The sequence below is a fragment of the Entelurus aequoreus genome, linkage group LG10 (assembly GCF_033978785.1).
Source record: "Entelurus aequoreus isolate RoL-2023_Sb linkage group LG10, RoL_Eaeq_v1.1, whole genome shotgun sequence".
NCBI lineage: Eukaryota > Metazoa > Chordata > Actinopteri > Syngnathiformes > Syngnathidae > Entelurus > Entelurus aequoreus.
The window spans coordinates 71,628,584-71,645,032 of NC_084740.1; the positions used below are offsets into that span (position 1 = coordinate 71,628,584).

Genomic DNA, 16,449 nt, shown 5'->3' on the forward strand with positions numbered 1-16,449 from the left:
ATATGGCGCTTGCATATGTGGCAGGGGCCCTAAGTAAACCCTCCCATATTGGTGTAGATACTTGTGAGCAAAAATCTCAAGAAGAGCCTGTGGCTGCTGGTGGAGCAATTGCACAGATAAAGCATTCACATATTCAAGGTGCTACTGGGTATGAACTATCTCCACCCTCAGATAGTGCTTTACCTCAGCATGCAGTTTTGTCTGGGCCAGTAGATTCCTTTTCTGCACCAAAAGAAGATTGTGATGTTTCACCAGTAAACAAAACATATACACCTTCTTCACATACCTTTATCTGTTCAGGAAGTGATGAACATAGTTTTCATCTAGGGAGCCCTTCCCCATTCTACAGTCCTCAGGTAACAGAAACAACAGAAAGGAAGCAGATTAGGGAAGACTATACCACATCTGTTCATAAACCCAGCAGCCAAAGTATTCAAAAAGGACTTGAGAGGGTAATCGAAACACCTTTGGAGAACAGCACACAAAAACAACACATTCATTTGGTTGCAGGTGGAAAAAAGCAGAAAAGCCAAGAGTTAGTGACATTAGAAGGTTTTGACAGAGCGGAACATGAAAGTGCAACAAAAAAAGAAAAGAGAACCCAAGGGCCAGATGATTCTGAGACATCCATGATGGTGAAGGAAATAGGTATGAGTGCACTAAGTTGTCGTCCAATATTTGTGAAGGAACCTTCTTCAGTTAAAGTAAGAACTGGGGAGATGTCTGTGCTGAGCTGCCAGTTCCAAGGTGATCCTCCGCCACAAGTCACTTGGCTCAAGGATGGACACCCATTGGCCCACAATCCTGACTATGACATCACAGTCAAAGCCAACAAATCAAAGCTGACTATCTACTATCCAACCACAGACCACGAAGGGACGTACGACTGTGTCATAAATAATATACATGGGAAAAACATCTGCAGCACCACTTTGGAAATTTCAAACAAAAAAGCTGTGAAAGACTCACAGGAGGTGGCAGTCAAAGAGAAGTTTGAAAGGGGAGATACACATTGGGGCAACCAAGGACAGACCAGCATTGAAACATCAAAGGAAATTTTACAAGTTGACCAACAATACATTAGTACAGACGAATGTCATTCACCTTCCCCTCCTGTGGAAATCCGAGTCGATGCTCCCTCTCCTGGACCTGTGGTGACAGACACCAGCAGTGAAGATAATCCTCATGGCTTTGCAGAGAAAATTTCAGATGACCGAGTGTATCACACCGGAAAACACAAATTGTCCTTTTCTTATGATGGGGTTGGTGAAGCTCCTTGTGTAATGAAAGAGCTACATTCTCTGACCTGCTCAGAGGGGAGCACAGCTGTGCTCGAGTGCATCATCACAGCCAAACCGTCCCCAGAGGTCACCTGGTTTTGCAACAATATTTGTCTCGAAACCACCTCACCCAAATACAGAGCTGAGGTTGATGGTAAAGTACACAGGCTCTACATTAGCTATTTTAGTTGTGCTGAGGCTGGAGTGTACAAATGTGTAGCCCGAAATAAAATGGGAGAGGTCTCCAGCATTTGTGATGTGTCATTTCAAGATGACAAGCTCTTGGACGACTTTAGGGAGGACAAAGTTAAAATAGAGCAAACAAAAAAATTGACTGTTTTACGCACTCCATCAGAAGTAGCCCCACCCCCCATATGTAGTGCATACAGAGAACTTCAGCCAATATCTGGCTGTGGTTTGCAACAATCTGCTGCTGTCATAAAAGTGTCTCAGCTTAAACAAACGTTTGAGTCTGACTCTGCAGCCACTTTAATGGCACCTCCTCTGTCTCAGAAGCAGAAAGAGGAAACACTTGTTCCTAAAGAGTTCATACCAGCAGTGGCCATTCATCGTGATGAACATCTGGAGCACTCAATCAAACCTAAAAATGGCAACATAGATACTCATTATGGTGTGACTTTGGCTACTTCCATGTCAACCAACTCATCAAAACCTACCCAAACTATTCTTTCAGCAAGCAGTCTTAGGTCCTCAGGAAGCCCACAGCTTACCACGTCAGAGGACAATGGCCCTGGGACCAGTATAATATTAGAATATGTTGAGGAGGTAGCTGTCAAACAATCTGCAGAGAAAGTGCTGGAGTCTCCAGAACTAATCGAGCTAACACCCAAGAAACCTACTGGCTTTCATGAAGAAATGATGCCAGGCCAACGAGAAGAACAAATATGTGAAAAAAACAGTAGTTGTATTCCTTTTCAATCTGACATAGTTTCTTCTGAAAAACGTTTGGTCAAAACCTCAGTTCCAACCAGCAGAGCGGAGAAATCCCAAATAATAAATCATTCACTAAAGTCTGAAAAACAAAGAGAAACTATAAGCTCTGAAGATGCTGTCGATGCACATAGTTATGCTGATGATGCTCCCAGAGAAGAGCAGTGCACTGATGTGGTGCAAAACAAGAAACAAGATGTGCAACAAAGTAATAACGAACCACATATGGTGGAAAACATTTTAATTCCAGAGCCATCATTCGACAGCGGTGTGTTTGTTAGCCTACCAACCACCGAGGCCGATGTTTTGCAAGAAGAGCAATTAGTTTGTGGTGATGTAGTTGTGCCTAGTATGAAAACAGTGAACGCTAGTAAAATAGTTGATGTTCTGGAAAATCTAGAACCAAACGTTAGCAGTAGATTTCAATATGCTGCTTCTCACACAGAGAACCACAGAATACCTGAAGCCAAAGAGGAAGGCTCAGGATCAGTTGGCATAATGGAGGAAGAAGTGACATTCGGTGCGGTGTATGAGTACTACAACCCTCCTACAGACTGGGGGCGACCACTTTCCCCTGAGTCTGAGATGTCGATAGAGATTGGCAGCACAGTCAGTGATGAGGTAGGTGAGGTAGCAGAGAGGTTCTACACTCCAAGTTCATCCACAGAGATTTCACAGCCAACCTTTCACACTCCCAAGTCTCCCAGTTTCTTTCAAACTCCCAGCTCTGATACACCAGGTGGTTTTAAGACCCCTCTGGAGTATCCGTGCTCTCCATTTGAACAAAAGAGACATTCGACAGACTTGAGCGAGAGGTTTTTCTCACCAGTCCAGGTCTTCACGACCGCTGATGATGACAGCTTGGAAATGATGCCTTTAGAGATTAACATGGATGATAAGTATAACGTTTCCAGGAGCAGAGGATATCTTGGTCTTGCAACCCATCAGGACAAGGTGCAGGGAATTCCCCCTGCCTTTCTCAAACCTCTCATGAAGAAAAGGGTCTTTGAAAATGACTCTCTGACGTTTCTTGCTGAGGTCTTTGGCCTCCCCCCCCCTGAGGTTAAATGGTTCTGCAACAAAACCCGGCTGATAGTTGATGACCGGATCATTATGGACCGAGATGGTGATAGCATCACTCTGACGATTCACAATGTCAGCAAAGCCGACCAAGGAGAGTACATATGTGAGGCTGTGAACGATGTTGGTGAAGCCAGAAGTGTTGCTTTAGTTATGGTCGTTTCACAGGAAGCTAGGATCTTGCCTGCTCCCCCAGCCGTCACACATCAACATGTTATGGAGTTTGATGTGGAGAACGATGATTCTTCTCGTTCACCTTCGCCTCAAGAGATTTTGCTAGAAGTAGAATTGGATGAAAGTGAGGTAAAGGAGTTTGAGAAACAGGTGAAGATCATCACAATTCCGGAATACACAGCAGATAGCAAAAGCATGATTATATCGCTGGACGTTATACCGAGTATTTATGAGGAGGGTGCTGTGGATTTTGTAACTCAGGAACACGATGATCTCAAAATAGCTTTTGAGGTGACTGAGATGCCTCCAAGGTTCATCAATCCCATCTGTGATATGGAAACCTCAGAGGGTACTATTGTGATGTTTGAATGCTCACTGATGGGAATTCCATCTCCCATTGTGGCTTGGTTCAAAGATGGCAAAAAAATTCCTTACAAAAACAAAAGATACCAGCACTCGTCTGATGGTGACAACCACTTCCTGAAGATCTGTAATGTCACAGCCCAGGATGGTGGCGTGTACACCTGCAGTGCTATCAATGTTGTCGGTGAGACTCTGTGTCGAGCTTCACTGGCCGTGCTAAGTGCAAAAGCTCCCACTGGACAGACTAGAGGCAGAGAGCTGACATCAGTCTCTCTCAGCAGCGCCAAAGTTCAGCCACAAAAGTTTGACCTGTTGGTCAGTAATCCATCGGTAGACAGTGAGCAAGTGTCAGAAATTGAGCTTGAGTTTGATTTTCAACAAGAGGCTGATGAGTCTCAGCGAGCAGTTCGCCTGGTTGCCAACACGGACAGCAAAATGAGTGAAGACCACTACATGAGCATCAACTTTGACGTATTTGCTGAGCCAGCAAAAGACGACAAGGTTGAGTTTAGGGGAAAGTCCTCTGACATTTGTAGTTTTCAGTTCCAGGTGACTGAGACTGCCCCGAGGTGTGTCATTCCATTGACTGATGTTACCACTGCTGTTGGTACGCCAGTCATCCTACAGTGTTTGGTTAGCGGAAAGCCAAACCCCACAGCAGAGTGGTACAAAGATGGTGAGCGTGTCACAGACATTAGGTATATTATTCAGGAGAAAACTATTGGCCACTTTAACCTTCTCATAACCAACGTGAGCCACAGTGATGCTGGCGAATACAAATGTATTATCCAGAATGCGGCTGGATGGACCGAAACGTCAGCGCTCTTAAAAGTCTACTAGAATATATAACATCATTAAAATGCCCCCATAGAATATTTGCGTGGGATGATAAGCCAGTTTTTAGACAAGTAGAGGATAACTGTTAGCCTACTCTCACTAAAACGTGTCATCCTATTCAGTTGTTTTTTGTTTGTTTTTGAGAAAGGCAAATTTTACCTGTTTTCTAAATGATATGCATTGAAAAGATAGTATGTGCTTAGCATGAGTTGAACATGGCCATCACGGTGGCTTAGTCAGTAGCACTCGTGCCTCACAGTGAGAAGGTCCTGCGTTCAAATCCTAGGCTCAGGGTCTTTCTGTGTGAAGTTTGCATTGAAATGGACTCAGTTTGTGTTTTGATGTCAAACAGGAGGCCAAAAATAATATTATATGAAATGTAAAATGTCTTACCAAACCTAAACACTATAAACCTAAACTCAATATCTTGCTGAATTAGCTGAAAAAAATGTTGTTTTAGGTATGTAAAACATTTACAGAAATATTTTTCTTTGTGATGAAATGTTCTGGTATGAACTTTGTGGGCCCTAAATGTCAGAGATTGCATTGTTTGGGTCACTCTCGTGTTTAAGTGTTGTAGTGTGTAAGAAACTATTTATAACCATTTCTAATGAGTTTGTGAATGTGAAAACGTTTAAAACTTCATAGAGTGTTTGGACTTGTTGTACATATGAGTTATTGAGTCAGTAAATTTGAAATAATATAAATGTGATGGTTGTCTTATAGTTTATTCTGTATAATAAACTAACAAAGTAAAATTGGAGTCTGTGCTTTTTTCTTTAAGATAGTCTTAGCGGGTAATCCCACTTGGCCAATTCATGCTGGAGCCAAGTGCGATTACACCTCCCTCTTCTGGCCTGCACTCACACTGATCATTCATGGAACGACCCATTTACAGTACCTGTTTTATCACTTCTATTCTACTGTATTGCTGCAATTTTCCTAACTTTTTTGATTATTTCCAGTGTTATTTGGAGTAGTTCACCGACATGGTATGACTGGCCGAGAGAAGTTCTTCTTAAAAAGTGGGGCGGGTCCCCCTCGGGACTTAGAGGGGGGACTCCGGGGAACATACTTCATCAGTATCTCTATCATGCTTCAAAGCCTGCTTCAAAAAGCTGTACAGTACAAAACATGCTCATCGTAGCCATTCATTCCAACTTATTCATTTTGATAAATGAAAAAATCAGCACAAATAGTATTATTAAATTTTTTTTTTTAGGTCAACGTTTTACATATTTTGGGCTCCTGACTTAATGTTGCTGATCAGTTTGAATTTATTATGAAGATTATTGGGTTTATTTAAATTTATTTTTCAGTATCAAGTTTAAGTAGGTCAAAAAAGGTTTAGTTTAAATAAGGACTTTTTTTATTTTGGGAGAAATGTATGCACTTTAAACCTTTTCTGTTAAATACTTTAAAATCAATGTTAAAGTTATTCTTTGTAGTAAGTTGGTTTATATATCTTTCTCTTTTCTTTAATGTTAAAAAAGGATACAATGTTATGCAGAGGTGTACTTCTAACAATTTTGTAGACAAATTACACTATTTACAGTCGCAGCAGAGTGTGTGAGGGTGTGGGGCCGCAAAATGTTTTCTTCTTTTGGGAGGTTGGGGGCGTACCAAAAAATTATTGAGAAGCTCTGGCCTACAGTGATTCTGCTCTTACAATATAGTATCGTCAAATGTGTTTGTTGTGTTTATTACCGCAAATAACAGACCACTTTCAGTGTTGGCATCATCAATTTACAGCGACCAGTAATAACAGTGTGAGCGCCTGAGGATTGCACTCTTGTGTTGCATGTCAAGTTCTACAAGTATGTCCCCTAAATGTGGGGGAAAGGGAATATGTATCACTTTAGGACTATTCTCGGGAGTGTATTGTCTGATCATAAACAATAATGATGTCATACATTTACATAAACAACATCACACAGGATGTAGAAAGTCACTGCGTACAATATACTGGCCATGTGCTGAGAAAACTCATGTTGACTCACCTCGGCTTTCTGTCCTGTACTTAATCAGGAAATACGCAAATTCAACAATTTTTACTGAAGAAAATCTCGACACAAAATGATTGTGTTCATACAGAAAACAAATTCATAACACAGATTCACACACATATATACTTCATGTTAACATTAATAGGGTTTTATATTTTTGGATGGCATCCTTGACCACACGTCAATGCTTGTTACATAGACCACAAAAAGTTGTTAACAATTAGCCCATTACTGTGGTCGGGGAAATTCGTGGATCATGTCAGTCAGGAATAATGCATGTTTTTTTCATCTTACATTTAACACTTAAGATGGATTCACATTGTGTGTAGATTTCTGCAATTTCTTATTTTCTTATCAGTCTTCCTACATGTTTTCTGACAGAACATTCTAGCACCACCGTGACCACAATGGAAGAGCAAGAGGAAACCTACTACACTGGTGTCCAGTTGGCGCAGAAAACAAAAACACTTGAACTCATGCCAGAGTCTAAACGTTATGCTTCCACTTTAGAGAAGAAAAAGGAAAAGCCAGTTTTTCTTAGCAAGCTTTCTCCAATGGCGGTAAGCTCTGGAGAGACTGCCAAGTTTACCGTCAAGGTGTCCGGCATGCCAAAGCCAACAGTTCAGTGGTCCCACGATGGAAAAGTAATCAAAAGCTCTTCAATGTACAAGCTAATAGAGGAGAAAGAGGAGTATTCTTTAATTATTACTTCTGTCACATCTGAGTACGAGGGCAAGTATTCCTGCACTGCCTCCAACAGATTTGGCCAGACAACATGCACCACATACCTGGAAGTGAAAAAGCAAGATGTTAGCCAGGCACAGAAATGGGTTGAGAAAATGTTTAAGATTACAGGTGAACCCCCAACTTTCATATCTCAGATTCAACCTGTGAGGCACACAGAAGGGAGCAAGGTTATTTTCAATTACAAAGTCATTGGGGATCCAGCCCCTACAGTTAAGTGGTATAAGGGTGCTTCTGAAATCCAGTCTAGAAAAAACTGCATCATTACAGCCAATTCTGATGGCTCTGGCTTCATTACTATCATGAATGTAAAACAGGAAGACAGTGGAATGTACACGTGCAAAGCCTCCAACCAGTTTGGTGAGACGTCTAACAGTGCTGAACTCGTAGTGTTCAGGGAATCCTTTTCTGTGTCGAGCAAACAGGACAAGCCAACTGTGGTTCAGAAGAAAGGTTATAAGGTTTCTGTGACAAAGCAGGCCACAGAGTCCCGTTTGTACCAGGTCAGCCTACCAGGCCAGGACAAAGCAAGATCAGATCAGATGGTGTACACTATAGGAACAGAAGACCGGCAGATTATTCCCAGTGAGCAAGTGGGCTCTCTTACAGAGCTCGATATTTCTGCTGCCTCTATTCAGCGTGAGCAGCTGACCCATCAGGCAGCAGTCCTTCAGGTTCACGAAGTAGAAGAAAGGGCGTCCATGGTCCTCACTCCCCCAAAGCAGGTTTCAGCTGTTCCTCATAAGCAGCTTCACATGGCAGCATTCACGTCATCTGTCGAAGAGAGTCAGGACCTCACAGAGCAGCACTATGATCGCATTCAGAGTCCAGAGGTCATTGAGCTCCAGGCAGCCAGAGAACAGAGGTCAAAGATGATGTCAGCTGTAGCTGAGGAGCTCACCCCGCTTTCTACCACGAGCCTTGAGCCACTAGCCGACAGAAAGCCTGCTTTAATAAAGCCAAGCCCAGAGCCCAAACATCTAGTTAGCGGGCATCAAGTGGAATCACCGGTGTTAATTTTGAAAGAACAGTCTCAAGATCTCCCTAGACCAGAGGAGGAGAAAAGTTACAAGGTTAAAGAGGGTGTTAAAATCTTATACTCCGCCCAATCTACAGAGAAATATATGCTGGAAGAGGGTCACACCACAAAATTAACTACATCCGATTCTAAAATAAGGACTTCTGCTAAGAAGGAGCAAAGAAGTTCGGTTCTGGCCCCAGTCAGTGAAACCAAACAAACCATGGCCAAGGAGACTACATTCTCCATGCAAAGGCCATCTGAGGAAATTGCCCTTTCCCGTAAAGATACATTGATGAAGGTCAGTTTAACTGCAGAAGAAAAGCGCACTCTTCAGGCTGAGTTCTCTCAGCATTTACCTACCTTAGACAGTGCCACATCCATTCCGTTACAGATCGAGGGGGAAAAGTTGTTGCATTTGCAGGTTATCACTGAACAGGACTTACTCCCCTCCGAGACCAGTTTTACTTGTGAGAAACCAGACCCACAGCAAGCAGGCAGCAGGAAAAGTCCCACAGTGTTGCATACCGTCAGTCAGGATGAGCAGAAGACAGCTGTTAGTGAGGATACGACGGAGTTCGAGGTCAGAGCTAGCACCGTTGCCATTCATCCACGTAAAGAATCTCCTTCTTTGCTCCATCTCCAGTCAAACCAGTCCATTGAGGTGCTGCCTAAGGAAGGTATTCTTGTAACCGCAAAGCCAGAACAACAATCAGCAATACAGAAATCAGAAAAGGTTCGTAGCCATGCAGCTATCTTTGATGAGAAACTACAACTGACAGCAGATCACCACTCAGAGCTTGAATTGTCAGTGACTGGAGTTCAGTCTCAGCTTCGAACTGAGCCGAGTCCTCAAAAGATCCTCCAGCTGTCGTTCCAGCCCATGCAGCTGCCAAAAGAGACACCAGTCACTTCTGACATTAAGCAGCAGCGTGCTTTAGTACAGAAGGAGGATCGTTGGAATGTGATGCACCTCACCACTGTAGCAGAGAGTCAGACATTAGAGGCAGGACACACTGAGAGTCTTGCAGCTACAGAAAAAGTCACCTGCCAAACAGCCATTGAGGCAAAAGTTCCCACTGAGCCAGTCCAGATTGAGGAAAAGGAGATTTGCACAGAGAGCACTGCTTTTCTTGAGGCTGCACAGCAAGACTTTGCTGTGCAGATCCAGGAAGGCCAGTCAGTCAGGGAGTCGATAGTAATGAATGAGAAGCTAGTGATGACAGGAGAACTCTCTCAAGAGATCACAAAGTCTGAGTCCACTAAAGTCACTGCTACTAAGCAACCAAAGCTGTCATTGAAAGCATCAGAATCAAAAGATAGCACGACTCTACCCAAAGAAATGACATTTGTACTTCAGATACCAAAACCTTCAAATGTGAATATACGTCGTCAGCTTAGAGACGCGCTTCAGTCTGCAGTAGCAAGCGAGCAGCCCGTGTTGCTTGCTGATGTTGTAGGAAGGCTCCAGGTTGTAGGAATACAAGAAGTCAAAGTCCAGAGAGAACCAAGGTGCTCCTTGTTTACATACCAGATTACATCAACTGGCGCACCTTTGGAAATCACTCTGGCTTTAGAAGGGGAATATCCTCAGACAGCTGACCTCAGAACTGAACTTCAGGCAGCTTTACACTCCATTGTGCACCAGGAGGCCCATATTTTGACTTCAGATCAGCCTGGCACAATGCAGTTAGACAAACCTCAGAGGGCACAGGTCACATCAGCACGCTCAAAGCAAATTAATTCCTCCATTGTGCAGACAGTGAGTGTGGCAGAAAGCTCAGTGGATCTCACTCCTGTTGAATCTCAGAAAGCAGTCCTCATGACTGAGTCTAAAATGTCAGCACAAAGTGCTTCCGCTCAGCAGCAGGTTGTAGTTGAGGAATCCAGAGAAGCAACAGTGGCGCAGTCGATCTCATCCAAAGTCCAAATTTCGACTGAGGCCAAAATGGCCTTTGAGCAGTCGGTAATGGTGTCTAGACAGGAGGTAAAGTCAACAATGGAGAGCCAACAGAAGGCTGATAGGACAGCTGTAGTCACCACCACCTTACTTACCACCACTCCCTTGGAACCGGCTGATGTCAGCATCCAGAAGGAGCACATGGTGGAGGTTTTCAAAGAAGAGATGTCAGTTTTAAGGAAAGAACAAAGAGAATGTCCCCTATTAGTCACCACTTTGGAAGACATAACTGTTGAGGAAGATAACAAAGTAATATTTAGCACCACCATTAAATATGTCACAAAGGTAAACTGGTTTTTCAATGGCCAATTGGTGAAATCTGGCAATGAGTTCAAGTGTTTCACAGACTTTGACTCACACTCACTGGTAATCAGCAAAGTTGTCAAGGAGAAACACCAAGGAGAATATGTTTGTGAGGCCGAGAATGAAGCTGGAAGAACAACAACATCTTCAAGACTCACAGTGGTCTCAAGAGGTTTGGCAACATGAAAATTCCATGTTTCATCTTTTCATCCATTTTCACTGAAAGTCCCTCATAATTCACTGGACATATTAATTTGAGATAAAAGCAATCACATTGAGCTCTGCTTGAGCATGAATAAACTCAGCTCATCTTGTTTGTTCCACATTACTGATTGTCTGAAGACCAGAATCAGCACCATTGGTTGCTTGATTTTAGGTTTTCATGCAGTATTCATGGTCCGTCATAGTCATTTTCCCCACGTCTTTGCATGTTTCATGTCTTTCTCCTGACATCACATCTTTCCTCTTCGTATAGCCTGAACTCAAGCCCAGTGCAAAACCACCTAAAATAAGCATTTTGTCTTAAAAAGAGACTATTTGGTCAAATTCTGGGGCATGTGTTCTTGCTATGTTTTTCTTTCAACAGAATGAAATATCATCATCCACCATTGTTGTGTCTTCCATCAGTCTTCCTTCTGACTATCCTTGTTTTTGCAAAAAAATATATGTATTCGTTGCATCATTTCACTGACATTTGCCTTCTTTCTTTGTCCGTGTGTGCCTCAGTGCCCCCCATTTTTAGGCTGAAAATTACACCTCTGGAAGTAAATATCGGCAGCCACGCCAAGTTCGAGTGTGAGATTGAGGATGCCCCTAGTGTGACCTTCAAATGGTATATGTCCGGCACTGAAATCAGACAAAGCGAGAAGTACAAGATCATCAGTCGACACACTGGATCTTCTCTGGAGATCTTGAATCCAGTTAAAGCCGACAGTGGAAAAATCAGCTGCAAAGCTACAAACCAACATGGGACTGACAGCTGCAGTGCCTCTCTCACAGTCACAGGTAAGCCCTTTTATTGTATGCAGTGTTACTTACATGTTTGAGAGAGAAATATAATTATACCCTTGTGTTTTAAATGTGTTTGGTTTATTATTTGCAGACATATAGTATGAATTATTCCTATGTCTTTCTCAATTATCTCACGTGGTGGTGAGCCCTGAGCTGAGCTTGCAGGGGTTAGGAAATGTTATAGCTTCCAACCACTAAAATATGTCCACGTTCTGCCTGCTTTCCATAGAAATGTACCCACCGCTATTTGTATCAAAACCAGAGCCAATGACTTCCTTTGCGGGAAAAGCAGCTGTGCTCCAGTGTTCACTTACTGGATCCTCACCCATAGAAGTGGTCTGGCATAAAGACAATATAACCATCTCTCCCTCTGACCACCATGTCATGAAATGTGACAGGAACAAGTATTCCCTGCACATTTCCAATCTTGAGCCGGGTGATCAGGGAGTGTACTTGTGCAAGGCGTCCAACAGTGTTGGCACTGCTACTTTTAGCACACAGCTAAACGTAATCAACAAGCCCAACTTCATTAAGACCATTGAGCCAGCATCAGCAGCTGTCAATGAGGTGCTGAGACTGGAGTGCCAGCTGGATGAGGACACATATGTGACGGTCACCTGGACCCGTGATGGCAAAAAGGTCCACCAGAGCCTCGAATGCAAGGTTTCTTTTGAGGACAAGGTGGCCGTTCTTGAAATCCCAAAGTCCAAAGTGAAGGACTCTGGCATGTATGTGTGCACAGCCTCAAATGAGGCAGGGAGCACTTTTTGTGAGGCTTTGGTGACAGTTCAAGGTAAGACTTTGAGCTGGTGGGTTATTGCTGACAAGCACTTTCCTTAGCTTCTTCTCTTTTTCTTTGTATTTTTTTCAAATTTTATTTAATGTGTTTAATGTGCAGAGCCTCCTAGATTTGTCAAGAAAGTGGAGCCAAGTGTCACATGGAAGCAAGGAATAGCTGCACGCTTGCACTGTACCCTAAAAGGTTCTCCGGAGCTCCGCATCCACTGGTTTTGGAATGAGAGCGAGTTAAGCTCTGGAGAGAAACACAAAATGTCTTTCACGAATGGAACTGCCACTTTGGAGATAATGAACGTATTAGTCACAGATAGTGGGAGCTACACCTGTGAGGTGTCAAACAATGCAGGCAGCGATAGTTGCAGTGCCATGGTAGCAGTCAAAGGTTGGTCTGAGAAATCTTGTGGCTTCACCCACACTGTTCATTGTACTTTTAACAGCATGCACATGCACTCCTTTCTGACAACAGAGCCGCCAACTATTAGGAAAGAACTTCAGACTGTGGAGGCGGTGAAGGGCTCTACCGCTGAGCTGGAATGTGAAGTTGCAGGAAGTTCTCCCTTTAACATCACTTGGTTGAAAAATAAGAAATCCATCAGCAATGATCATAAATATAAAATAATCTCTCAAGACTCTATGTTGATGTTGGAAATCCAGCTGTTTGAAAGTGGAGATGTGGGAGATTATCAGTGTGTCATATCAAATGATGTTGGCAAAGTCACTACTAAGGCGGTCGTTAAACTTAAAGGTTAGTAAAACAATCTATCAACAATGTTTGTCTGATTTAGAATATCTGGCCTCTATCTTAGTTCTTGGTGTATGTAATTTTTTTTGTAGAACCGCCAACTTTCGCAAAGAGGGTTGAGAGTGTGACGGCAATGTTAGGAAATGCAGTGAAACTCCAGGGGACAGTGAAGGGCTCAGTTCCCATCAGAGTCAAATGGATGAAAGACTCTGAAATACTGAGAGACGACGATCCAAATATCATCATGGCATTTGAGAACAATGTTGCAAGTTTGTCCATATCAGTCGTGGCCATCAGCCATGGTGGTAAATACTTGTGCCAAGCTGAGAACGAAGCTGGTCAACAGAAATGTGAAGCTGCCCTGACAGTACACGGTTAGATTACATTTTTTATGCATGGTTTTATGTTCTTGTGGCTAATTTCTTAATGCTTAAAGCTGAATGTGTCTTCTAATGCATTGATCTTATTTTAGAACCTGCTAGAATTGTAGAACCGGCAGAGTCCATAAGTGTGACTGCAGGTGATTCTGCCATGCTGGAGTGCATCATCTCTGGAACTCCAGACCTGAAAGTAAAGTGGTTTAGAGACGGCAAAGAGATGATCAGTGGACGCAAATATAAAATGAGCCAGAAGGAGAATGTCGTTTCTATGAAGATTCTTAAAGCAGAGAAAGGAGACACGTCTGAATACAAGATAGAGGTTTCCAATAAAGTTGGGAAAGACCAGTGCACCTGCTCAGTGACAGTTCTAGGTTTGCACCTGTTTTGCCATAACTACTTGAAGTTATTTATTAGACAATGTCAACAGTTTCGCTATCTCTTAGGATTTTGTTCTCCGTAGAACTATTTATCCCTTTTCTTCAACATACAGATCGTATAATGCCGCCAAACTTCACCAAACTCCTGAAAAGAGTTGATGGTAACATTGGCTGTGACATTTTCTTGGAGTGTAAGGTGTCTGGGTCTCAACCGATCACCATCAGTTGGTTCAAAGATGATCAGGAAATTAAGTCTGGAACCAAATTTTGGCCTGAATTCAAGGAAAGCTCTGTCACGCTAACCATCAGGCGGCTGGAGAAAGCGGACTCTGGAGTTTATAAATGTAGAGCCACCAACTCAACTGGCGTTAAAGAAACCAGTGGCGTACTTTATGTCAAAGGTGCTTTACTGCTTCATTTTGTTGTGTGCAGCGATTGAATTTATTTGATGCTAACAAAAAATACACATGTCCGTTCTTTTAATGGCCTCCAGAGCCGCCAGTATTCACAGCAACACCCGACAACCAAGATGTTATACCCGGATCCACTGTGTGTCTTCAAGCTGCTTTCACTGGAACCCCTCCTCTGTCTGTGAAATGGTTCATAGAGGACAAGGAGATGATCAGCGGAGACACCTGTTTCATCAAGAAAGACGCTTCTTTGAGTACTTTGGAGCTTACTTCTGTAAAGCCCAGTGACTCTGCTAAATATACATGCCAAGTGTCAAATGATGCTGGCAAAGTGGACTGCACCACAGTCGTCTTTGTAAAAGGTGCCTATCATCATGTGCATGAACATCCCTGATTGTTTAACACTCACCTACTTCCTAATCAAGACTCACCTCTTCTCTTAGAACCTCCTGTCTTTGTGACTAAGCCTGAGGCGACCAAGCTGGTCATCAGTGATGAATCTGTCAAGTTGCAGTGCAAAGTGACAGGCAGTCCTGTTATAGGTTTTATGTGGCTAAAAGATGGGATGACTATCAGCCACAGTTCCAAATACACAATAACTTCAGTGGACTTGGTATCATGTTTGGAAATTGTCAAGTGCACCGTAGAGGACAGTGGAGAGTATATGTGTGTGGCTTCCAGTGAGGCTGGCAGCGACCAATGCAGCAGCACAATCACAGTAAAAGGTTGGTTTGCTTTGCACTACAAACATACCAACAATTCTGTAAGTTTTATGGTGTTCTTAGGCTAAACCGCAGGGTAAGAAAAGTAGAATTGTGCTGATGATGCAGTAGCTCAACCGTGAGCGTCATCAGTGTGTGCACCGATTTAACTTCCTTCTCCAGTTTGGATGAAAAGTCCCCATCTTTATTTCACAGTATAAATGGAGCTAATTCAGTTCCACTCAATCTGATGACTGCTCCATTGTTTTCCTTCAGAACCCCCAGTGTTTGTCCGTTTGTTGGAGGCCAAAGATGTGGTCAAGGGTTCTGAGATGATGCTGGAGGGCCAAGTCTCTGGTTCTGCCCCGTTCACTGTGTTGTTTCACAAAAACACACAGCTGTTGAGGAACGATAAGAGGCACAGGATCACTGTGAAAGATGACCTGGTGGCCCTTCAGGTGCTGAGGGTGGAGGCCGTAGATGTGGGCTTGTACCAGTGTACTGTCGAGAACGAAGTGGGGAGGGCCACTTGTGAATGTCAAGTCACTCTTAAAGGTCTGTTTGAAAGCTTTTTGTGTTGAGTAATCACTACTAGGACATTTATGATCCCAACCTCCATCAAGATAAATGATCTAAACCCAGACTTTAGGCCATTGTTCTGCTTAAGTTCAAGGAGATCTTGTTAAGTGTTTTCACCTTGCTAACAAAGAACAGCAACATAGGTAGTTTGCACCTCAACACTTTAAAGGTTTCCTCACTACTGGTTCTGTTCGGAATTTTGTTAGTTTTTTCAAATGAATTTACAGGGTGAAGTCTGACCAAGTCAAATACAAAAGTTATGATGATTAATTTTGTGTTGTAGACCCTCCATCATTTGTCCACAAGCTGGAGAGCATCAGTGCCTTGGTAGACACCAACGTGTCTTTGCAATGCACACTGAAGGGCTCAGAGCCAATAACAGTGACCTGGCTCAAAGACAACCATGAGCTCAAGGAATCTGAAAATCTTCAGATAACATACAGGAACCAGGCAGCTCTACTGCACATCACAAAGCTTCACAGCAAGCATGGCGGAAAATACTCATGCCACGCACAGAATCAGGCCGGCAGTCAGACCTGCTCTGCTGTCTTGACAGTCAAAGGTCTGTGTCACTCCAGATCTGAATGCTCATCTCAATTTCATCAGTGTACTGCAATTTAAAAATTAGAAGCCGTTACATATCCAGTTAATCTTTATTTTACGTTTTTAGAATTAGCATGTTAGCCATCATGGTTAAAGTTATTCATTTATTAGACAGCATGGAAAACATTTATA

At 43.0% G+C, this 16,449-nt stretch overlaps 1 protein-coding gene across 1 annotated transcript in view; it reads left to right on the forward strand.

The window, feature by feature from the left end:
• ttn.2 (titin, tandem duplicate 2) overlaps window positions 1–16,449 on the forward strand; it is a 216,303-nt gene that overhangs the window by 45,213 nt on the left and 154,641 nt on the right. Inside the window, 11 exon segments of the mRNA XM_062061968.1 lie at window positions 7,073–10,888; window positions 11,443–11,721; window positions 11,957–12,520; window positions 12,626–12,907; window positions 12,992–13,270; window positions 13,360–13,641; window positions 13,740–14,018; window positions 14,518–14,796; window positions 14,878–15,159; window positions 15,412–15,690; window positions 15,998–16,276. Coding sequence (XP_061917952.1) covers window positions 7,073–10,888; window positions 11,443–11,721; window positions 11,957–12,520; window positions 12,626–12,907; window positions 12,992–13,270; window positions 13,360–13,641; window positions 13,740–14,018; window positions 14,518–14,796; window positions 14,878–15,159; window positions 15,412–15,690; window positions 15,998–16,276 — 6,900 coding nt within the window.